Source organism: Loxodonta africana, chromosome 3, assembly GCF_030014295.1.
Source record: "Loxodonta africana isolate mLoxAfr1 chromosome 3, mLoxAfr1.hap2, whole genome shotgun sequence".
Classification (NCBI taxonomy): Eukaryota; Metazoa; Chordata; class Mammalia; order Proboscidea; family Elephantidae; genus Loxodonta; species Loxodonta africana.
Genome location: NC_087344.1, coordinates 213,172,885 through 213,197,191, shown reverse-complemented (window position 1 = coordinate 213,197,191; position 24,307 = coordinate 213,172,885). Strand labels below are relative to the sequence as shown.

The following is a 24,307-nucleotide window of genomic DNA, read 5'->3' as shown; positions in this document are numbered from 1 at the left end:
TATAAAGAAAACCAAAGACACAAGGAAAATACTAGTCCAAAGGACTAATGGATCACATGAACCACAGCCTCCACCAGCCTGAGTCCAGAAGAACTAGATGGTGCCTGGCTACCACCACTGACTGCTCTGACAAGGATCACAATAGAGGGTCTTGGACAGAATGGAAGAAAAATGTAGAACAAAATTCAAATTCACACACGCAAAAGACCAGACTTATTCGTCTGACAGAGTCTGGAGGAACCCCTGAGACTATGGGCCCTGGATATCCTGCTAACTCAACTGAAGCTACTCCACAAGTCCACCTTTTAGCCAAAGATTAGACAGGCCTATAAAAGAAGCAATAACACACATGAGGAACATACTTCTTAGTTCAATTAAGTATATGAGGCCAAACGGGCAACACCTGCCCAAGAGCAAAGACAAGAAGGCTGGAAGGGACAGGAAAACTAGATGAATGGGCATGGGGAACCTGGGGTGGAAAAGGAAGGGGGGAGAGTGCTGACACGTTGCAGGGATTGCAACCAATGTCACAAAACAATTTGTGCATAAATTTTTTAATAAGAAACTATTTTGCACTGTTAATTTTCACCTAAAACACAATAACAGTAATAAAAAAAAGCACATACAACCTCCTTAAAAAAATCTATGGACACAGATATTTGAATAACCAATCATAATACCAGGGAGGGTGACTGTATTGTGGCAAGAGAGGAAAAAGGAAAAAACATTTAATTCAGACTTGGTGAATTCAGAAAACCTTCATGGAAGGGGAAATATTTTAATCGAACTTCAGGTTGAAGGGATTTTCCAAATGGAGCAGAGGGGAAATCAACACAAAAACACAGAAGCCACAGAGAGCACTTAGCAAGTTAGAGGAATGTGACCGGACTAGTGTGGCTAAAGCACACACTGTGGAGTGCTGATGTGTGAGAAGTATTTGAGGAGATAGACTGGCAGCAAATCATGGAGGGCATTCAATATCATACTATGAACTTTGTTCTTTATTCCATAAGCAACGGGGAACTGTCACAGGTTTCTGAAGAGGAGACAGTAGTAACTGAGATCCAACCAGTTATTTTTAGGAAGGTAACACTGGAAGCAGCATATAAGAGACAGAGGACTATGAAAGAAGCTATAACAATAGAATGTCAAGAAATGATGACTGATAGGAGTATGTAAGTGAGACTGCAAGGAGAGAGCAAACACTAAAGATATTGAGGAAATGGCTGGGGTAGGAAAGGTAAGAATGAAGACGAGAGAGACATGAATGATGTCATTAATCAAGCTGGTAAATACAGGAAAAACTATGGTTTGAGGGGGAGGCTAGTGCTTTACGTTTCAAATATGTTGAGCTTGAGGGGTCTTTGGGACAGTCCTGAGACACTGGGTGTTGCAAATTGTTAATACACTCAGCTGCTAAACAAAAGATAGGTGGTTTGAGTACAACCAGAGCACCTCAGAAGAAAGGCCTGGCAATCTACTTCAGAAAAAGCAGTGATTGACAACCCTATGGAGCACAGTTCTACTCTGACACATAATCAACTCTATGGTAACTGGTTAGGTTTTTTTGTTTTATGGAACAATCCAACAGGCAATTGGAAATAAGGGTCTGGAATTAGGAGTGAAGGTAGATGTCCCAGGCTGGGTTCTCTAGAGAAGCAAAATCATTAAAGCATATAAATATCAATTGCCATGGAATCAATTCCAACTCATAGCAACCCTATCAGGCAGAGTAGAACTGCCCCATAGGGTTTCCAAAGAGCTGCTGGTGGATTCAAACTGCCAACCTTTTGGTTAGCCACTGCACTACCAGAGCTCCAAATATATATATATATAAAATAATAATAATAATAATATATATATATATAGTGAGATTTATATCAAGGAAATGTCTCACGTGGTTGTAGAGGCTGGAAAGTCCCAAGTCCTTGGGTTAAGCTGGAGGCTCCTCCTGTCTCATGTAGCTGCAGGGGTTGGTGAACCCAAGATCAGCAGGTTGGACAGGAGGGCTCTGGCTCACAGGCTGCAGAGATGAATGAATCCCAAAATCAGCACGGAAGGCAGCAGGTAAGCTGCTAGCTCAAGTTCCCAGAACCAGGCATCAGACGAACAGGAACCAGCTGCAGGATTCAGAGTGAGCAAAAGCCCACCAGCCTTGTGAGAAAGTCCACCTATACTGAACACAGGCCACACCCCCAAGGAAAACCCCTTTCAACTGATTGGTTACAGCAGATCCCATCACAGACGTGATTACATTGTATCAGTTCTCATCAAGGAGATGATTACATCATTACCCCACTACCAAACTGCATCATTACTGCCAACCCCCTGAGAATCATAACCCAGCCAAGTGCATACACAACCTTAACGATTACAGTCCACCCCTTGTCAACTTGGCACCTTTACACAACTCCTGAAACTACACATAATCTCTACATAGACATTTATAAAGTCATACTTGCACCTAACATGATGCAACTAACATGTGTAAAACCAAAAACACATTAGTCCTGTTTACATCTTATAAGTGAAGAAAACAAAAATATTTGATGCACACATACAAAGAATAAATAAAAATACTCATAACAATTACAGTCCTCATTTCTGCAACTGGTCATGTGGTCGTAACTGGTATTTAGGACAACCTTCTTCTACCACCCATCCCGTATTCCCTTTGCCCTCAGCAAGCACTTCAGCTGGTTTTGGTTCTTTGCCTGGTGGGTCTGGGCCATTAGTATTCATGTCAGAATTGGGTTGCTATAGTTTTCCATTGACTTTAATCACAGGGCATGGTAATACTAAGAGATGCCCTAAGGGATCACATGCATTCCAGGCATACTCTTCTTTGCCTTCATTACATAATATCAATTTGATTTCCTCTTGGTAATCAGGATCAATCACACCAGCCAATATGGTAACGCCTTTCTTTGCCTGTTGATCCAGAGGCATGAGGAGCCCAAAGTGGCCATGTGGCATTCTTAGCTTCCAGTTCAATGGAATCAGGGATGTGTCTCCAGGAGGGAGCATTCTTCTCTTTGGAACTAGGACCTCTAGACCTGCAGAGCATAGAGTCACGTGGACAGGAAGCAAAATTTTTGTGAGTGCATCACTAGGGGTAATAGTGAGTGGTGCCACTCCCATTTCCACCCTTTCATTCCTGGACTCATGAATCCTGGGTAAGGGAGAAAAAGCACCATATATTGAATGCTGGTGTAGAGCATATACATCCTCCTGGAGAACATTGCCCCAACCCTGCAATGTACTGGCACCTAGCTAGCTCTGTAATTGTGTCTTTAGAAGGCCATCCCATTGTTCTGTCAAGCGAGCTGCTTCAGGATGATGGGGAACATAGTAAGACCAGTGAATTCCATGAGCATGGGCCCTTTGCCACACTTCATTTGCTGTGAAGTGAATCCCTTGATCTGAGGTGAGGCTGTGTGGGATACCATGATGGTGGATAAGGCATTCTGTAAGTCCACAGATGGTAGTTTTGGCAGAAGCACTGCTTGCAGGGAAGGCAAATTCATATCCAGAGTAAGTGTCCATTCCAGTAACAATAAAATGCTGCTCTTTCCATGATAGAAGCGGTCCAATGAAATCAACTTGCCACCAGATTGCTGGCTGATCACCTTGAGGAATGGTGCCATATCAAGGACTCAGTGTTGGTCACTGCTGCTGGTAGATTGGGCACTCAGCAGTGGCTGTAGCCAAACTGGCCTTAGTGAGTGGAAGTCCACATTGCTGAACCCATGCATAACCTCCATTCCTGTCACCATGGTCACTCTGTTCATGAGCCCACTGGACAATGATACGAGTGGCTAGGGAAAGAGGATGTGCCACCAGGGCTTAGTATACCAAAAAAGGGGCCATGGGGTGTGTGTGTGTGTGTGTGTGTGTGCATGTGTGTTTGTGTTGGGGATAGAGGGTGAGGAATCAAGGGTATGACTTGATCCATGCTCATTTATGCTTCTTTATTTCACCTTCCAGGTCCTAACACCCTAATGACCATTCTTTCAAGTATTCAACCATTATTAACTGGATGCCTCTAGGTATCAGGCCCCCTTCTAGGACTGGGAATTCAGTGGTGTACAAGAATGTGAGCTACATTCTAACAATGGGAAACAGACAATAAACAATAGGTAAATAAATCAGAAAAAGCTCATAATGTGATGAAATTGTGTGAAAGAAATCTATAGGGTGACAGAAACTAATGAGAAGGTGCAGGATGGGGGAGGCCTTCTTTAAAAAGAAAGTGGTCAGACAAAGTTTCTCTGAGGAGGTGATGCCTGAGCTAAGGGAGAGAAAAGCAAGCTATGTGAAGTACCTGGGGAGAGAGAGCAGCAATTCACAGCAGGAACAAGCTTGGTGTATTACAGGAAATGAGGCCAATATGGCAGGCGAACACCGAGAGTATTGATAACGCCAGAGAAGGAGGCCAAAGTCAGTCCCACAGAGATGTCTAGTCCTGATTGGGAGTTTTGATTTCATTGCAAGCTCAATGCGAAAGGTTTTAAACAGGGGAGAGACCTTATTATTTTTAAAAGAGCTCATAATAGACATTGAATAAATGTGTGTTGAATTCATAGGCAAATGCATGAATGCAGGAATAGTATTGCTCAACAGTACGTAGATTTACATATTTCCTTCCATTAATACATTGGCTAGTATATATCTTTTGAACATTTTATTGTGCTTTAGGTGAAGGTTTACAGAGCAAATTAGTTTCCCATTCAATAACATGTAACAATTGTTCTGTGACATTGGTTGCAGATCCCTCAATGTGCCAGCACTCTCCCTATTTCCACCCTAAGTTCCCTGTTTCTGTTCATCTGGTTTTCCTGCCCCTTCCTCCCTTCTCATCTTCGCCTTTGGGTAAATGTTTTCTTTTGGCCTCATATAGATGATTATTCTAAGGAGCACTTTTCTCATGGGTGTTATTGTTTATTTATAGACCTATTATTTAGGTGAAAGTGGTCTCCAGGAGTGGCTTCAGTTTCAAGTTAGAAGTGCCATAGCCTGGGGGTTCTTCCAGTATCGATTGGACCAGTAAGTCTAGTCTCTTTTATGAATTTGAATTTTGTTCTACATTTTTTTTCGCACTCTATCTGAAACCTTCTATTGTGATCCTGGTCAGAGCAGTAGGTAGTAGTAGCCAAGCACCATCTAGTTCTTCTGATCTCAGGCCAGTAGAGGATGGGATGTAGTTCCTGTGGTCAGCTAATATATTTTCGTAATGAATTTATTTAGTCTAAAAATAAGGGTCATAGAAGTCATAGTCTATTTAATGATGCATTACCATCCTCTAGGAGTCCCTGGGTGGCACAAATTGTTAAGTGCTTGTCTACTAACCAAAAGTTTAGCAATTTTAATCTACCCAGAGATGCCTTGAAAGAAAGTCCTGGTGATCTGCTTCTGAAAGAACATAGCCATCGAAAGCCCTAGGGAGCACAGTTCTACTCTAACACACACGAGGTGGCCATGAGTTAGAATCAACTCGATAGCAGTTAGTTTGGTTTTGGTTTTTACCATCCCTTGAAACTAATTCAGCCAGGAAAAGCCTTTCCTGATTTTTTTTCCTTTCTTTTTTTTTTTTTATTTTTATAATTTTTATTGTGCTTTAAGTGAAAGTTTACAAATCAAGTCAGTCTCTCACAGAGATACTTATATACACCTTCCTGTTGTTGTTGTTGTTAGGTGCCATCGAGTCAGTTCCGACTCATAGCGACCCTGTGCACAACAGAAGGAAACACCACCTGGTCCTGCGCCATCCTCAAAATTGTTGTTATGCTTGAGCCCATTGTTGCAGTCACTGTGTCAATCCACCTTGTCGAGGGTCTTCCTCTTTTCCGCTGACCCTGTACTCTGCCAAGCATGATGTCCTTCTCCAGGGACTGATCCCTCCTGACAACAGGTCCAAAGTATGTAAGACGCAGTCTCGCCATCCTTGCCTCTAAGGAGCACTCTGGCCGCACTCCTTCTAACACAGATTTGTTCGTTCTTTTCTCAGTCCATGGTATATTCTATATTCTTCGCCAACACCACAATTCAAAGGCATCAACTCTTCTTCAGTCTTCCTTATTCATTGTCCAGCTTTCACATGCATATGATGTGATTGAAAAAACCATGGCTTGGGTCAGGCGCACCTTAGTCTTCAGGGTGACATCTTTGCTCTTCAGCACTTTGAGGAGATCCTTTGCAGCAGATTTGCCCAATGCAATGCGTCTTTTGATTTCTTGACTGCTGCTTCCATGGCTTCTGATTGTGGATCCAAGTAAAATGAAATCCTTGACAACTTCAATCTTTTCTCCGTTTATCATGATGTTGCTCATTGGTCCATTTGTGAGGATTTTTGTTTTCTTTATGTGGAGGTGTAATCCATACTGAAGGCTGTGGTCTTTGATCTTCATTAGTAAGTGCTTCAAATCCTCTTCACTTTCAGCAAGCAAGGTTGTGTCATCTGCATAACACAGGTTGTTAATGAGTCTTCCTCCAATCCTGATGCCCCGTCCTTCTTCATATAGTCCAGCTTCTCGGATTATTTATTCAGCATACAGATTAAATAAGTATGGGAAAAGAATACAACCCCGATGCACACCTTTCCTGACTTTAAACCAATCAGTATCCCCTTGTTCTGTCCAAACAACTGCCTCTTGATCTATGTAAAGGTTCCTTATGAGCACAATTAAGAGCTCTGGAATTCCCATTCTTCGCAGTGTTATCCATAGTTTGTTATGATCCACATAGTCGAATGCCTTTGCATAGTTAATAAAACACAGGTAAACAACCTTCTGGTATTCTCTGCTTTCAGCCAGGATCCATCTGACATCAGCAATGATATTCCTGGTTCCATGTCCTCTTCTGAAACCGGCCTGAATTTCTGGCAGTTCCCTGTTGATATACTGCTGTAGCTGTTTTTGAATGATCTTCAGCAGAATTTTGCTTGCATGTGATATTAATGATATTGTTAATTTCCACATTCCGTTGGATCACTTTTCTTGAGAATAGGCATAAACATGGATCTCTTTTGGTCAGTTGGCCAGGAAGCTGTCTTCCATATTTCTTGGCATAGACGAGTGAGCACGTCCAGCGCTCCATCTGTTTGTTGAAACATCTCAATTGATATTCAATCAATTCCTGGAGCCTTGTTTTTCTGCCAATGGCTTCAGAGCAGCTTGGACTTCTTCCTTCAGTACCATCGGTTCCTGATCATATGCCACCTCTTGAAATGGTTGAATATCGATTAATTCTTTTTGGTATAATGACTCTGTGTATTCCTTCCATCTTTTTTTGATGCTTCCTGCATCATTTAATATTTTCCCCATGGAATCCTTCACTATTGCAGCTCGAGGCTTGAATTTTTTCTTCAGTTCTTTCAGCTTGAGAAACGCTGAGCATGTTCTTCCCTTTTGGTTTTCCATCTCCAGCTCTTGGCACATGTCATTATAATACTTTGTCTTCTCGAGATGCCCATTGAAATCTGTTGTTCAGTTCTTTTACTTCATCAATTCTTCCCTTTGCTTTAGCTGCTCCACACTCAAGAGCAAGTTTTAGAGTCTCCTCTGACATCCATCTTGGTCTTTTCTTTCTTTCCTGTCTTTTCAGTGACCTCTTGCTTTCTTCATGGATAATGTCCTTGATGTCATTCCACGACTCGTCTAGTCTGCGGTCATTAGTGTTCAATGCATCAAATCTGTTCTTCAGATGGTCTCTAAATTCAGGTGGGATATACTCAAGGGCATATTTTGGCTCTCGTGGACTTGCTCTGATTTTCTTCAGTTTCAGCTTGAACTTGCATATAAGCAATTGATGGTCTGTTCCACAGTCGGCCCCTGGCCTTGTTCTGACTGATGATACCAAGCTTTCCCATCGTCTCTTTCCACAGATATAGTCAATTTCATTTCTGTGTGTTCCATCTGGTGAGGTCCATGGGTAGAGTCGCTGTTTATGTTGGCGAAAGAAGGTATTTGCAATGAAGAAGTCATTGGTCTTGCAAAATTCTATCATTCGATCTCCAGCATTGTTTTTATCACCAAGGCCATATTTTCCAATGACTGATCCTGCTTCTTTGTTTCCAACTTTCAAGTTCCAATTGCCAGTAATAATCAGTGCATCTTGATTGCATGTTCGATCAATTTCAGACTGCTGCAGCTGATAAAAATCTTCTATTTCTTCATCTTTGGCCCTAGTGGTTATGCACCAAACACTAGGGCCAAAGATACACCTTGTTACGTACTCCCAATTACTCTCCCCCAAATGAGACAGCCCACTCTCTCCCTCCACTCTCTTTCTGTGTCCATTTCGCCAGCTTCTAACCCCCTCTACTCTTTCATCTCCCCTCCAGGCAGGAGATGCCAACATAGTCTCAAGTGTCCACCTGATCCAAGAAGCTCACTCCTCACCAGCGTCCCTCTCCAACCCATTGTGCAGTCCAATCCATGTCTGACGAGTTGGCTTCAGGAATGGTTCCTGTCCTGGGCAAACAGAGGGTCTGGGGGCCATGACCAGTGGGGTCCTTCTAGTCTCGGTCAGACCATTATGTCTGGTCTTTTTTTGAGAATTTGGGGTCTGCGTCCCACTGCTCTCCTGCTCCCTCAGGGGTTCTCTGTTGTGTTCCCTGTCAGGGCAGCCATCGGTTGTAGCCGGGCACCATCTAGTTCTTATGGTGTCAGGAGGATGTAGTCTCTGGTTCATGTAGCCCGTTCTGTCTCTTGGGCTCATAATTGCCTTGTGTCCTTGGTGTTCTTCATTCTCCTTTGATCCAGGTGGGTTGAGAACAATTGATGCATCTTAGATGGCTCCTTGCTAGTGTTTAAGACCCCAGACATCACTCTTCAAAGTGGGATGCAGAATGTTTTCTTAACAGATTTTATTATGCCAATTGACTTAGATGTTCCCTGAAACCATGGTCCCCAAACCCCTTCCCCACCTACACTGGCCTTCGAAGCATTCAGTTTATTCAGCAAACTTCTTTGCTTTCGGTTTAGTCCAGTTGTGCTGACCTCGCCTGTATTGTGTGCTGTCTTTCCCTTCACCTAAAGTAGTTCTTATCTACTATTTAATTAGTGAATACCTGTCTCCCACCTTTCATCCCTCCCCCCTCTCGTAACCACAAAAGAATGTTTTCCTCTCAGTTTAAACTGTTTCTCAAGTTCTTATAATAGCGGTCTTATACAATATTTGTCCTTTTGCAACTGACTGATTTCACTTAGCATAATGCCTTCTAGGTTCCTCCATGTTATGAAATGTTTCACAGATTCCTCACTGTTCTTTATTGATGTGTAGTATTCCATTGTGTGACTATACCATAATTTATTAATCCATTCATCCATCGATGGGCACCTTGGTTGCTTCCATCTTTTTGCTATTGTAAACAGTGCTGCAGTAAACATGAGTGTGCATATATCTGTTTGTCTAAAGGCTCTTATTTCTCTAGGATATATTTTGAGGAGTGGGATTGCTGGATCATATGGTAGTTCTATTTCTAGCGTTTCAAGGAAGCACCAAATTGATTTTCAAAGTGGTTGTACCATTTTACATTCCCACCAGCAGTGTATAAGTGTTCCAATCTCTCCACAGCCTCTCCAATATTTATTATTTTGTGTTTTTTGGATTAATGCCAGCCTTGTTGGAATGAGATGAAATCTCATTGTAGTTTCGATCTGCATTTCTCTAATGGCTAATGATTGTGAACATTTTCTTATGTATCTGTTAGCTACCTGAATGGCTTTTTTAGTGAAGTGTCTATTCATATCTTTTGCCCATTTTTTCATTGGGTTATTTGCCTTTTTGTAATTGAGTTTTTGCAGTATCATGTAGATTTTAGAGATCGGGCGCTGATCAGAAACATCATAGCTAAAAACTTTTTCCCAGTCTGTAGGTAGTGTTTTTACTCTTTTGGTGACTGAAGTCTTTGGAAGAGCATAGTTGTTTGATTTTTTAGGAGCTCCCAGTTATCTAGTTTTTCTTCTGCATTCTTAATAATGTTCTGTATACTGTTTATGCCATTTATTAGGGCTCCTAATGTTGTCCCTATTTTTTCTTCCATGATCTTTATCGTTTTAGATTTTATATTTAGGTCTTTGATCCACTTTGAGCTTGTTTTTGTGCGTGGAGTGAAGTATGGGTCTTGTTTCATTTTTTTGCAGATGGATATCCAGTTATGCCAGCATCATTTGCTAAAAAGACTGTCTTTTCCCCATTGAACTGTTTTGGGGCCTTTGTCAAATATTGACTGCTCATATGTGAATGGATTTATGTCTGGATTCTCAATTCTGTTCCATTGGTCTCTATATCTGTTGTTGTACCAGTGCCAGGCTGTTTTGACCATTGTGGTCGTATAATAGGTTCTAAAATCAGGTAAAGTAAAACCTCCCACTTTGTTCTTCTTTTTCAGTAATGCCTTATTTGTCCGGGGCCTCTTTCCTTTCCACATGAAATTGGTGATTTGTTTCTCCATCTTATTAAAAAAGAATGTCATTGGGATTTGGGTCGGAATTGCATTAAATGTATAGATCACTTTTGGTAGAAGAGACATTTTTATAATGTTAAGTCTTCCTATCCATGAGCAATGTATGTTTTTCCGCTTATGTAAGTCTCTTTTGGTTTCTTACAGAAGTGTACTCTAGTTTTCTTTGTATGTCTTTTACATCTCTGGTAAGAGTTATTCCTAAGTATTTTATCTTCTTGGGGGCTACTGTAAACGCATTGATTTGGTGATTTCCTCTTCGATGTTCTTTTTTTGGTGCAGAGGCATCCAACTGATTTTTGTATGTTTATCTTGTATCCCGATACTCTGCTGAACTCTTCTATTAGTTTCAGCAGTTTTCTTGAGGATTCCTTAGGGTTCTCTGTGTATAAGATCATGTCATCTGCAAATAGAGATACGTTTACTTCTTCCTTGCCAATCTGGATGCTCTTTATTTCTTTATCTAGCCTGATTGCTCTGGCTAGGACCTCCAACACAGTATTGAACAACAGTGGTGATAAAGGGCATCCTTTTCTGGTTCTTGATCTTAATGGGAATGTTTTCGGGTCTCTCTATTTAGGGTGATGTTGGCTGTTGGCTTTGTATAAATGCCCTTTATTATGTTGAGAAATTTTCCTTCTATTCCTATTTTGCTGAGAGTTTTTATCTTGAATGGGTGCTGAACTTTGTTAAATGCCTTTTCGGCATCAATTGATAAAATCATGTGATTCTTGTCTTTTGTTTTATTTATATGATGGATTACATTAACTGTTTTTCTAATGTTGAACCATCCCTGCATACCTGGTGTGAATCCCACTTGGTCATGGTGAATTATTTTTTTGATATGTTGTTGAATTCTATTGGCTAGACTTTTGTTGAGGATTTTTGCATCTACATTCATGAGGGTTATAGGTCTATAATTTTCTTTTCTTGTGGTATCTTTACCTGGTTTTGGTATCAGGGATATGGTGGCTTCACAGAATGAGTTTGGTAGTATTCCATCCTTTTCTATGCTCTGAAATACCTTCAGTAGTAGTGGTCTTAACTCTTCTCTGATAGTTTGGTAGAACTCTCCTGTGAAGCCTTCCAGACCGGGACTGTTTTTTTGTTGGGAGTTTTTTTGATTACCTTTCAATCTCTTCTTTTGTTATGGGTCTATTTAGTTGTTCTACCTCTGTTTGTGTTAGTTTAGGTAGGTAGTGTGTTTCTAGGAATTCATCTGTTTCTTCTAGGTTTTCAAATTTGGTAGAGTACAATTTTTCGTAGTAATCTGATATGATTCTTTTAATTTCAGTTGAGCCTGTTGTGATATTGCCCATCTCATTTCTTATTCATGTTATTTGCTTTCTCTCCTTTTTTTTTTTTTTTTTTGTCATTTTGGCCAGCGGTTTATCAATTTTGTTGATTTTTAAAAAAAAATCAGCTTTGGTCTCACTAATTCTTTCAATTGTTTTTCTGTTTTCTATTTCTAATTTTTATTATTTGTTTTCTTCTGGTGCCTGTGGGTTTCTTCTGTTGCTCTCTTTCTTTTTGTTCAAGTTGTAGGGATAATTCTTTGATTTTGGCCCTTTCTTCTGTTTGTTCATGTGCATTTATTGATTTAAATTGACCTCCGAGCACTGCTTTCACTGTGTCCCAAAGGTTCTGATAGGAAGTGTTTTCATTCTGATTGGATTCTCTGAATTTCTTTATTCCATCCTTAATGTCTTCTATAATCCAGTCTTTTTTGAGCAGAGTATTGTTCAGTTTCCAAGTGTTTGATTTCTTTTGCCTGTTTTTTCTGTTATTGATTTCCACTTTTATGGTCTTATGGTCAGAGGAGATGCTTTGTAATATTTTGATGTACTGGATTCTGCTAAGGCTTGCTTTATGACCTAATATGTGGTCTATTCTGAAGAATGTTCCTTGTGCACTAGGAAAGAAAGTATACTTGGTTGCTGCTGGGTGGAGTGTTCTTTATATGTCTATGAGGTCAAGTTGGTTGATTGTGGCATATGGAACTTTCATGTCTTTATTGAACTTCTTTCTGGATGTCCTGTCCTTCACCGAAAGCGGTGTGGTGAAGTGTCCTCCTATTATTGTGGAGCTGTCTATCTCACTTTTCAATGCTGATAGAGTTATGTATCTTGCAGCCCTGCCATTGGGTGCATAAAATATTTAATATGGTTATATCTTCTTGGTGTATTGTCCCTTTAATCATTATATAGTGTCCTTCCTTATCCTTTCTGATGGGTTTAACTTTAAAGTCTATTTTGTCAGAAATTAATATTGCCATTCCTGCTCTTTTTTGATTGTTGTTTGCTTGATATATTTTTTTCTGTTCTTTGAGTTTTAGTTTGTTTGTATCTCTAAGTCTAAGGCGTGTTTTTGTAGGCAGCATATAGATGGATCTCGTTTTTTAATCCATTCTGCCACTCTCTGTCTCTTTATCGGTGCATTTAGTCCATTGACATTCAGGACAATTATGGATAGGTATGAATTTAGTGCTATCATTTTGATGTCTTTTTTTGTGTGTTGTTGACAGTGTCTTTTTCCCACTTAATTTTATGTGCTAAGTAGATTATCTTTATATATTGTCCTTTCCTCATATTTGTTGTTGATTTTGTTTCTGCCAAGTCTCTTTTTTTTTCTTATATTTTATTTTGATGAGTGGGATGGTTTGTCTCCTTTGTGGTTACTTTATCATTTACCCCTATTTTTCTAAATTTAAACCTAACTTTTATTTCTTAGCATCACTGTATCCTCCTGTCCGTATGGAAGGTGTATGATTACGTTTCTTAGTCCCTCTTTAGTATTTTAATGTTGTCTTTTCTTTTATATAATAACGTTGCTGTTACCCTGTTTTGGGCTTTTTTTTTTTTTGTAATCTTTGTTTTTTTGGATTTCCCTGTCTGGGTTGACTTCTGATTGCTCTGCCCAGTGTTCTAGTCTTGGGTTGATAGCTGATATTATTGATTTTCTAAGCAAAGAACTGCCTTTAGTATTTCTTGTAGTTTTGGTTTGGTTTTTATGAATTCCCTAAACTTGTGTTTATCTGGAAATGTCCTCATTTCACCCTCATATTTAAGAGACAGTTTTGCTGGATATATGATTCTTGTCAGGCAATTTTTTCCTTCAATTTTTTTTATATATGTCATCCCATTGCCTTCTTGCCTGCACAGTTTTTGCCGAGTAGTCCAAGCTTATTCTTATTGGCTCTCCTTTGTAGGTGACTTTTTGTTTATCCCTAGCTGCTCTTAAAATTCTCTTTATCTCTGGTTTTGGCAAGTCCAATTATAATATGTCTTGGTGACTTTCTTTTAACACCTACCTTATGTGGAGTTCGATGAGCATCTTGGATAGATATCTTCTCATCTTTCATGATATCAGGGAAGTTTTCTGCCAACAAATCTTCAACAATTCTCTCTGTATTTTCTGTTATCCCTTCCTGTTCTGGTACTCCAATCACTCGTAGGTTATTTCTCTTGATAGAGTCCCACATGATTCTTAAGGTTTCTTCATTTTTTAAAATTCTTTTATCTGATTTTTCTTCAAATAAGTTAATGCCACGTGATTTATCTTCGAGGTCAGAAATTCTAGCTTCTACTTGTTCAATTCTGCTCCTCTGACTTTCTGTTGAGCTGTCTAATTCTGTAATTTTATTGTTAATCTTGTGAATTGCTGATTGCTGTCTATGGATTTTTCCAGCTTATTAAACTTTTCATTATGTTCTTGAATAATCTTTCTAATTTCTTCAATTGCTTTATCTGTGTGTTCCTTAGCTTGTCCTGCATATTGCCTCATATCCTTCCTGATGTCTTGAAGGGTTCTGTATATTAAACTTTTGTATTCTGCCTCTGGTAATTCCAGGAATGCACTTTCATCTAGAAGATCCCTGGATTCTTTGTTTTGAGAGCCTGTTGAGGTGATCATGGTCTGTTTCTTTATGTGACTAGATATTGACTGTTTTCTCCGAGCCATCTATAAGTTATTGTATTAGTTTATGCTTGCTTACTGTGTCATAGCTTCTTGCTTTGTTTTGTTTTGGTATATCTCTATGGGTTGCTTGAGTGAGCTATGAGTGAGCTAGCTTGATTATTTTCACCTTTGGAGCTCTGGTGTCCTGTCCCAGGTGGCTAGAGCTGTTATCAGGTATATTAGTCTAGGAGTCTATTCAGTTTTCTTGAATGAATTCAGCTCAGGTTTCCAGGTAGCTGATCATCAAGTGTGTGGTACAGGCTCTGTCCTACAGTCTTAGAGGGGCAGGGGTGATTGGCATATATACCAGTATCTGATAGCAGCAGGGGCTCATGTTCTGGGAACCGACCCCCGAGTGTCTCTGAGGAAAGTGCATCCCTGTTCCCTAGAGCGTACAGGTGGGTGGGTTCTGCAGATGGACCATGGGCACCCAAAGTTTTTGGTTGTAAGCATTGGGAGGTACCAGTTATCTTTGGACCGCTGTTGCAGGTGGCTGGGTGACCTGAGTGGAGCTACCAGTCCTTAGGTCCCTGATGTGGGTAGGTGAGGATCTTGGTTAATATGCAAAGCAGTGTCAAACATGAAACACCCACCTCTCCACTGCACAGCTGAAATGGCCCACACAGGTCCGTGCAGAAGGGAAAGGTGCTCAAAGTCTACAGACGTTTTGTGCCTGGACAGGAGCTACTTCTGTCCTGAGCTCCCCTAGTTAGTGGAGCTAGCAAATTATCTTTTCCCCCAATTGCAAATTTTTTTCCTTCCCCAAGGCCAGGAGGATGGCTCTACATGCTCAACAGGGCCTATCTCAGGCCCAGGGATTCAGCCGCTGAAGCTGGCTCTGGGGTGGAGGGGCACAGCAAAACATACGTGAGTACTTACCTTTGCTGAGAGCACTGTTCTTCTCAGGTTCCGGAGGTGTGAGTAGGCTGTGCAGCTGGCTGCTTCTCCCAGAGGAAACTGCGGCTGAATGCTAGTACTAGCCTGCCACCACGGCTCCGGGAATGGTGCCTGAGGTCTCCCCGGGATTCAGGTCCGGTAACTCCTCTCCGCTTCTGAACAGTCTCTTCCTCCCCCTGCCCCTCAGTTCATTTTCTAAGCTTGCCTTTGAAGCTCAGGGTTCCCGGCTTGTCAGAAATATACTTGTTTCACTCATTGTTTTGGGGTCTTTGTTGTAAAGATGGCTCGCCAGAAGCGTCTGTCTATTCTGCCATCTTGGCTCTGCCCTGATTTTTTTTGATTAGTATTTTGTTTTGTTTTTGGTGAAAGTTTACACAGCAGATTAGGTTCCTGTTCAACAATTTCTACACAAAGTGTTCAGTGACATTGGTTATACTCTTCACAATGTGTGAACATTCCTATTATTTCTGATCAGGTTCTGTTTCCAGTAATCTAGTTTCCCTGAACTCTTATATTCTGGTCTTTGTTTTAAAGTAATTGTTGACTGTTTGGTCTCGTATAGATGATTTTAAAGGAGCACAGTAATCATGGGTGATATTCTTTATTTTGTAAGCCAATCCATTATTTAGCTAAAAGATGACTTCAGGGGGTAGTTTCGGTTCAAGGTTTAAAGAGTAACTCAGGGCAATAGTTGTGGGGAGTCCTCTAGTTTCAACCAGTCCAGTCAGTCTGAAGTTTTTAAGATTTTGGGGTTCTGTTCCACATTTTTCTTCCATTCTATCAGGATCCATCTATTGTCCCCCTGGTCAGAACGACTGGTAGTGGTAGCTAAGCACCATCTAGCTCTTCTGGTCTCCGTGTAGAGGAGGCCATAGTTCATGTAGACAATTAGTTCTGTAGTTTCTTCTCTGACCCTTGAGTTTCCTTCTTTCTCTTTTGCTCCAGATAAGTGGAGACCAATAATTGTATCTTAGATGGCCACTTGCAAGCTTTTAGGACCCCAGGCACTACTCACCAGACTAGGAGGTAGAACATAAACTTTATGAACTATATTTTGCCAGTTGACTGAGTTGTCCCATGAGACTATGGTCCTAAGCCTTCAAACCCAGAAAATCAATCCCACAAGGTGTTTGGTTATTTCTAAGAAGTATCTGTAACTTTGTTCCCTATGTGGTTTATTATATATATGAATATGTATTCACACACACACATACATGCATATACATGCATCTATATATCAACACAAATATACTCACATATACATACCTATACACATATGCTTACATACATACACATATACCCACACATTTTTTTTTGGTTGTTGTTGCTGTTGATGCAAAATTATATATGCCATAGCAATTACCAAAAGGTCCTTTTCTCTTGTGTACTTCTTAGTGACATCATTTACCTTGGTCAGCTGTGCACGCTTCATCCACATTCAGTGTTAAGGTTTCCCATCACCAAAAAATAATTAGTGTCTACTATTTTTTTTTTTTATGTAGAGATTGGAAACCCTGGTGGCATATGGTTAAGTGCTATGGGTGCTAACCACAAATCAATTGCATATACAAGCAATAAACATGTGGACACCAAAATTTAAAAAACAGTACTTTCATAAAATTTCACAAAAAGAAATACTATCCATGTAAATTTAACAAAATATATACAGGGCTTGTATGAAGAAAACCACAATACACTGATGAAAGAAATCAAAGAAAATCTAAATAAATGGAGAGATATACTGCTTTCTTCATGGTTTGGGAAACTCAATATAGTAAAGCTGTCAATTCTCTCCAAATTGATATACAGCTCAGTTGATATATATCACAGTTCTGATCAAAATCCCTGCAAGATTTTTTTGTAGACATAGACAAGATTATTCTAAAATTCATAGGGAAAGGGAAAGAAACCAGAATAGTTCAAACAATTTTGAAAAAGAAAAATAAAATGGGAGAAATCAGTCTACCTGATTTCAAGACTTATTATGTAGTAATTAAGATTGTGTGGTATTGGTTGGCAGAGGGTAGACATACAAATCAATGAAACAGAATAGAGAACCCAGAAATACACCCACACAAATAGGCCCAACTGATTTTTGACAAAAGTGCAAAAGTAGTTCTATGGAGGAAATATAACATTTTCAGCAAATACTGCATCTACAGGCAAAAAGAAAAAAATGAACCTTGACCTAAATCTCATACCGAACACAAAAATTAATTCAAAATGAATCATGAATTATGTAAGACTATAAAACTTTAAGAAAAACACATAGGTGAAAATCTTCAGCATCTAGGGTGAAGCAAAGAGTTCTTAGACTTGACATCATAAGCACAATCCATAAAAGGAAAATTTGATATGTTGAACTTTATGAAAATTTTTAACAGTTTTGTAAAAGGCCCTGTGAACAGAATGAAAAGACAAGCTACAAATTAGGAGAAAATATTTGCAAATCACATACATGACAAAAGACTAGCATGTAGAATACATAAAGAATTCTCAAAACTCAACAGAAAAGAAACAAACAGTCCTATTAGAAAATGGGCAAAAGGCGTGAAGAGGCATTTTACCAAGGAAGATACACAGATAGCAAGTAGGCACATGAAAAGATGCTCAACATCATTAGCTACAAGGGAAATGCAAATTAAAACAACACTGAGATATCACATTTCTGTCAGAGTGGCTAAAATTGAAAAAAACAAACAGTAAAAACACCAGATGGTGGGGAAATGACAGCAAATCTGGATCACTTACACATTGCTGGTGAGAATGCAAAATGGTACATCCCCTTGGAAACAGTTTGACAGTTTAATTAAAAACTAAAATGACTCAGCAACTGCACTCCTGGGCAAGAGAAATGAAAACTCATATTTACACAAAGGTTGTACAGTAATATAGCAGCTGTATTTATAATAACCAAAAATTGGAAACAACCCAGATATCCCTCCACAGGGAATGGTTAAACAACCTGTGGCACATCTTCCATACCATGGAATACTATTCAGCAACAAAAAAGGAATAAACTATTGATTCACATGACAACCTGGATAAAGCTCCAGAGAGTTATGCTGAATGAGAAAAAATCGATCTGGAAAGGTTACATACTGTACAATTCCATTTATTAAACATTTTTGGAATGACAAAATGACAAAAATGATAGACATGGAGAACAGATTAGTGGTTGTCAGGGGTTAAGAAGGGAATGAGGACAGGAGGGAAATGGGTGCAATCACAAAAGAGCAACATGAGGTGCCCTTGTGGTAATGGAAATGTTCTGTTCTTGACTGTACCAATGTCAATTTGGTTGTGATATTCTCCTATAGTTTTATATTATGATATCTTTCATAAGTTGTAAGATTATTTCTTACAACTGTATGTAAATATATAATTATCTCAAAAGTTTAGTAAACTACATGAAAACAACAAGGCAACAAGGTGAGTGTTGTATTCAGTCTTTTTGTCATATTCTACTGGGTTCCCAGAGTGCCTACTGTGGTATCGGACCCAGAGAAGATGCTTAGTAGATGTTTGTCGAATGAATAAGTTAAAAAAGATTTGAGTTTCTTTACTCCCATTTTAGAGCTGAGGTACCTGAGGGCCCAACGAAGTTTGAGACCCATCTCAAAAATATCAGCAACTAAGTGGCATATGTAGCATTGGAAGGAGCCCTGGTGGTGCAGCGGTTAAGCGCCTGGCTGCTAACCAAAAGGTTGGCAGTTTGAACCCATCAGCTGCTCCACAGGAAAAAGATGTGGCTGTCTGCTTCAGTAAAGATTACAGCCTCAGAAACACTATGGGGCAGTTCTACTCTGTCATATAAGGTTGCTATAAGTCAGAATGGACTTGATGGTCACGGGTTTGGGTTTTGTCATCGCTGTTAAGTTCAAGGCCATTTTTTTCTTTTGATTGCATCTTTATGCTCTCTCTTTCCTTCAAATGTCACAGGTCTCCTTTGTGTCAAGACATATTTCATTTAATCCTTAAAAAAATTTTTTTGTTAGCATATGACTTTTTCTTTTCATCACAGGCATTACCTTATCACTAATGCTCTACACTCCAGCTTGCAGCATTGCCTAGTTTTCAACCCCCACCTCCATCCCTTCTTCCCTTACTAAAATTGTTTTCCTAAAACGTCCAGTGGGCCTCCTTTGTGCCATTATCTCAACCTTCATCATCCTTTATGTCTGTAGCATGGGAACTTTGTTGACAATTCACTTTGAGCTAATAATTTTACCTCTAGAAAACAAGAAATCTTCTCCCCAGACAACATCTAAGTTCTGAAATTCTGGGTTTTAAGATATCTCAGCATTCTCTCATGTCTATCACAGGTACTGGTATACATTCTTTAGCTCAGTCCAGTGAATTCCAGGCAATGTTAAGCTCTTTTAAAATGTGGACTATCAGGTCTGATATTCCTTGCTTTCCCAAGACCCTCTGACTCCATAGGAAGCAGCATTTGGAAGAGCTCATTTTGCTGCCCTCTCTGCATAAGGACTTGGTCATGCAGAAGAGCTATCACTGGGGGACTTACTGAACAGGTTATTCCAGTTCACATTTGCCTTTTCCTCAGACTCCATCGGTTGGAAAATGAGTACCCTATGATGGTCGAGGTCTTTTAGCAATTCTTCACAGTAAAATGGAATCCCACAGCTTCCCTCTACCAGGTACCTGGAGTGAAAAAAACAAACAAAAAAACCCCATCATGTTATAGGAAGGAAACATATTTGAGTCTTTTCAATCACTTGGAAATAATTCTCTAATAGTTTTCACTCCTTCGTGCCTCTTCCTTGGGGTCAGTCTTCTTTATTTTCTGTTTGTAGGAGCCACCTCGAGGGGCACAGGAAGTACCATAATAAACGAGTAACAACCCAAAAGTCATGATGCTTAATTCCATTAAAAGTTGAAGCTCAACCAAATATACCTAGGGGACAAAGTCCTTCTTTCACCAGTCATTTCTTCCTCTCCATCTCTTTGGCCCCAGTGCTCCATTTTCCCTGTTCTCTTCCTATTTTTTCCCCCACCTTACTTTCCTGTACCCAAAATCTGTTTCTTACCTTGTCTTTATCTTAGCTACTGTGACCAATCAACCAAAACCAAACCGAGAGGGAACGAGAACCACACTGAAACCATGGGGCCATAGCAAAGGCCAGAGGGAACCTAATCACAAAGTGAAACTGGAAAGGCTATATACTTACTCCCATAATTAAAGATGTAGAAATCCAGGAGGTTGGAAAGCAGAGAGAAAAAAAAAATTCTTTTGGAGTTGTGCACGTGCTGTGAATCCCACCTCATTCACTGGGTAGTGACGGTGGTGGTCGGTATTTTCCCTAACCTCACACTTAGTGAGAGAGTAAGCTTGGGACCCGAAAGGACCTCAAAAAGAGCTTAGGACCTGGAGGAAAAAAAAAGTCTACGGGGGAAAAAAAAAAAAAGTCTGCATGTGAAAGGCTAAAGCAAATTGTGGCAGCAGAGTCCAGGGCTGCATTTGGGAAGTAATTACCTCCCTGGTGCCCAAATGTGGGAGAGGTGTCATACTATTTTATTTTGTTTCTTGCTGTAATAGTCACTCCTTTTTTCCCCATGCCATTGATTTGTGGAGAACTGGGGTCATTTGTTCCATAAGATGTATCATATGTTTGTATTTGGCTGATTGCTTCCTCATGGTGTTGTTTAGCTTCTCATTTTATCCTTGTATTTCTTATAAACTCTAGTTGGATTCAGAATCTTACATTTGGATAAATGTTTGGCAAGAATATTTCAAAGGTGGTACTGAGTACTTCCTACTGCGTCATGCCAGGAAGCACATCATGTCCAGTTGTTCCACTTTCAGTGACTAAGATTAAGTTCAAGTGGGGTCTCCCTGATCCCTCTGCTATAAAGTTCCAAAAGGGTAATTTTCTATTTCTATCACTTTTTCTGTTTTTTTAAAAAATCACTAGGAGTTCATGTATTTTAAAAGTGTTTGGTATGCTTCAATCCACTGCAGTCATCATTCTCTCTGATGTTAAAATTTTCCCAGGGTAGGCCAGTGGGAGCTGCTTCATTGGCTCCTGTCTTTTTGGAATCCTGTTATCCTTTCTTATTTTCGCAGCTTTATTGAGCTACGATTCATGTACCACATAATTAACCATTTAAAGTGTACAATTCAATGGCTTTAATATAGTCACAGAGTTGTTCAACCGTCATCACATTCAACTTTATAACATTTTTATTACTCCAGAAAGACACTCATATACATTAGCAGTTACTCCCCATTTCCCACCAACCTTCCTGTCTCCCAGCCCCACCCAGAACCCACTGCCATGGATTTGATTTCTCATAGTGACCCTATATACAGGACAGAGTAAAACTGGCCAATAAAGTTTCCAAGGCTGTAAATCTTTATGGAAGCAGACTGCCGCATCTTGCTCCAAGGGAGCGGCTGATGAATTTGAACCGCTGACCTTTCGGTTAGCAGCCGAGCACTTAACCACTGGGCTACCAGGGCTCCTGTCCCTTCCAGACCCAGGCAACCTCTAAGCTACTTTCTGTCTCTATAGAGTTGCCTGTTCTGGACATTTCATATAAATGGAATCATACAGAACGTGTCTTTTGTGACTGTCTTCTTTTACTTAGTGTAATGTTTTCAAGGTTCATCCATGTTGTAGCATGTGTCAGTACTCCATTCCTTTTTATTGCCAAATAATATCTATTGTATGAATATGCTGCATTTTATTTAACCATTCATCTTTGATAGACATTTGTGTTGTTTCCACTTTTTAGCTATTATGAGTAATGTTGCTATGAACATTTATGTGCAAGTTTTTCTGTGGGCGTATGTTTTTATTTCTCTTGGGTATATACCTAGGAGTGAAATCGCTGGGTCATATGGTAACTCCATGTTTAACATTTGAAAAATTGTCAAACTATTTTCCAAAGCATCTGCACCATTTTATATTCCCATCAGCAATGCATGAGGGCTCCAATTTCTGCACATCCTATCCCCGTACTGATACTGCCAGTTCAGTGTACAGGGTTTTTATTTAACTTTTTTGGTTTTATACTCTTTTCTCATATGCTGAAAATCTTGTTTCCTAATGACATTAGCAAAAATAGTTTGTTTTATCCTGTAATATTCCTATACTTTTCAAAAAAATAGCAACATAAATATTACTACTACCACTAAGTTTACTGAATGCAGTTTAAAAATTCCTTGCAGTTTTCTTTGTCCTTAAACATATCCATCTAGAGATGCAGTCAACATATTATTATTTGTGTGTTTTTGTGTGCATGTGTGTGTGTGTAGGTTTTTTGCATATAGAAAGGATTTAAGGAATGTTACCTATTATTATTTGAATTTTTTATTGTGTTATAGGTATATGTAACAAAACATTTTCCAATTCAATATTTTTTACAAGTTAGTGACACTGTATTCAACACGTTGTGTAACCATCACCACCATCCGTTTCCAAATTATTCCACCACCATTAACAGAAACTCAATGCCCCCCCCACCCCAAGCAATGACTCCCCTTTTCCCCTCCCTCCTCTATTTTTTTTTTTTTTTTCCTGCTATAGGGTCGCTATGAGTCAGAATCGACTCCATGGCACCTGGTTTGTTGGTCTTGCTCCAGGTAAGCACTAATAAACTTCGGTCTCTATACATTTGCGTATTCTAGATATTTCAAATAAGTGGGATCATACACTGTTTGTCTTTTTTGTGGCTGACTTATTTCATTCAGCATAATGTTTTCAAAGTTCATGCATGTTGTAGCATGTCTCAGAACTTTTTTCTTTATGGCTGAATAATATTCTACTGAATCTATATGTCACATTTTGTTTATTCATCTGCTGGTAGACTTTTAAATTATTCCAACCACTTGGAACATACTGTGTTTTAATATCGCTTAAAAATTTTTTCCATGTGAGGTCATGCTACCAACTTGATATTCATATTGGTACATTTGTTTCCAATTTCTAGGGATTGCTTTTTTCTTTGTAATTTTATTTATTTATTTATTAAATAATTTTTATTGCACTTTAAGTGAAAGTTTACAAATCAAGTCAGTCTCTCAAATATAAACTTATATACACCTAACTACATACTCCCATTTACTCTCCCCCAATGAGTCAGCCTGCTCCCTCCTTCCAGTCTCCTTTCATGACCGTTTTGACTGTTTCTAACCCTCTCTACCCTCCCATCTCCCCTCCAGACAGGAGATGCCAACACAGTCTCAAGTGTCCACCTGATACAAATAGCTCACTCCTCATCAGCATCTCTCTCCAACCCATTGTCCAGTCCCTTCCATGTCTGATGAGTTGTCTTCAGGAATGGTTCCTATCCTGGGCCAACAGAAGGTTTGGGGCCCATGACCAGTGGGGTCCTTCTAGTCTCAGTCAGACCATTATCTCTGGTCTTTTTTTTGAGAATTTGGGGTCTGCATCCCACTGCTCTCCTGCTCCCTCAGGGGTTCTCTGTTGTGTTCCCTGTCAGGGCAGTTATTGGTTGTAGCCGGGCACCATCTAGTTCTTATGGTGTCAGGAGGATGTAGTCTCTGGTTCATGTAGCCCGTTCTGTCTCTTGGGCTCATAATTGCCTTGTGTCCTTGGTGTTCCTCATTCTCCTTTGATCCAGGTGGGTTGAGACCAATTGATGCATCTTAGATGGCCACTTGTTAGCATTTAAGACCCCAGACACCACACTTCAAGGTGGGATGCAGAATGTTTACTTAATAGAATTTATTTTGCCAATTGACTTAGATGTCCCCTGAAGCCATAGTCCCCAAACGCCTGCCCTTGCTCCGCTGACCTTTGAAGCATTCAGTTTATCCAGGAAACTTCCCTGCTTTTGGTCCAGTCCAGTTGAGCTGACCTTCCGTGTATTGAGTATTGTCCTTCCCTTCACCTAAAGTAGTTCTTATCTACTATCTAATCAGCAAATAACCTTCTCCCACTCTCCCTCCCTCCCCCCTCTCGTAACCACAAAAGAATGTGTTCTCAGTTTAAACTATTT

The 24,307-nt window shown here is 39.8% G+C and overlaps 1 protein-coding gene across 1 annotated transcript in view; it reads right to left on the bottom strand.

The window, feature by feature from the left end:
- The window catches only part of ADCY10 (adenylate cyclase 10), a 195,387-nt gene that overhangs the window by 66,609 nt on the left and 104,471 nt on the right, over nt 1–24,307 (bottom strand). The window contains exon 17 of the mRNA XM_003414895.4: nt 19,848–19,984. Coding sequence (XP_003414943.1) covers nt 19,848–19,984 — 137 coding nt within the window. The remainder of the gene's footprint in view (nt 1–19,847; nt 19,985–24,307) is intronic.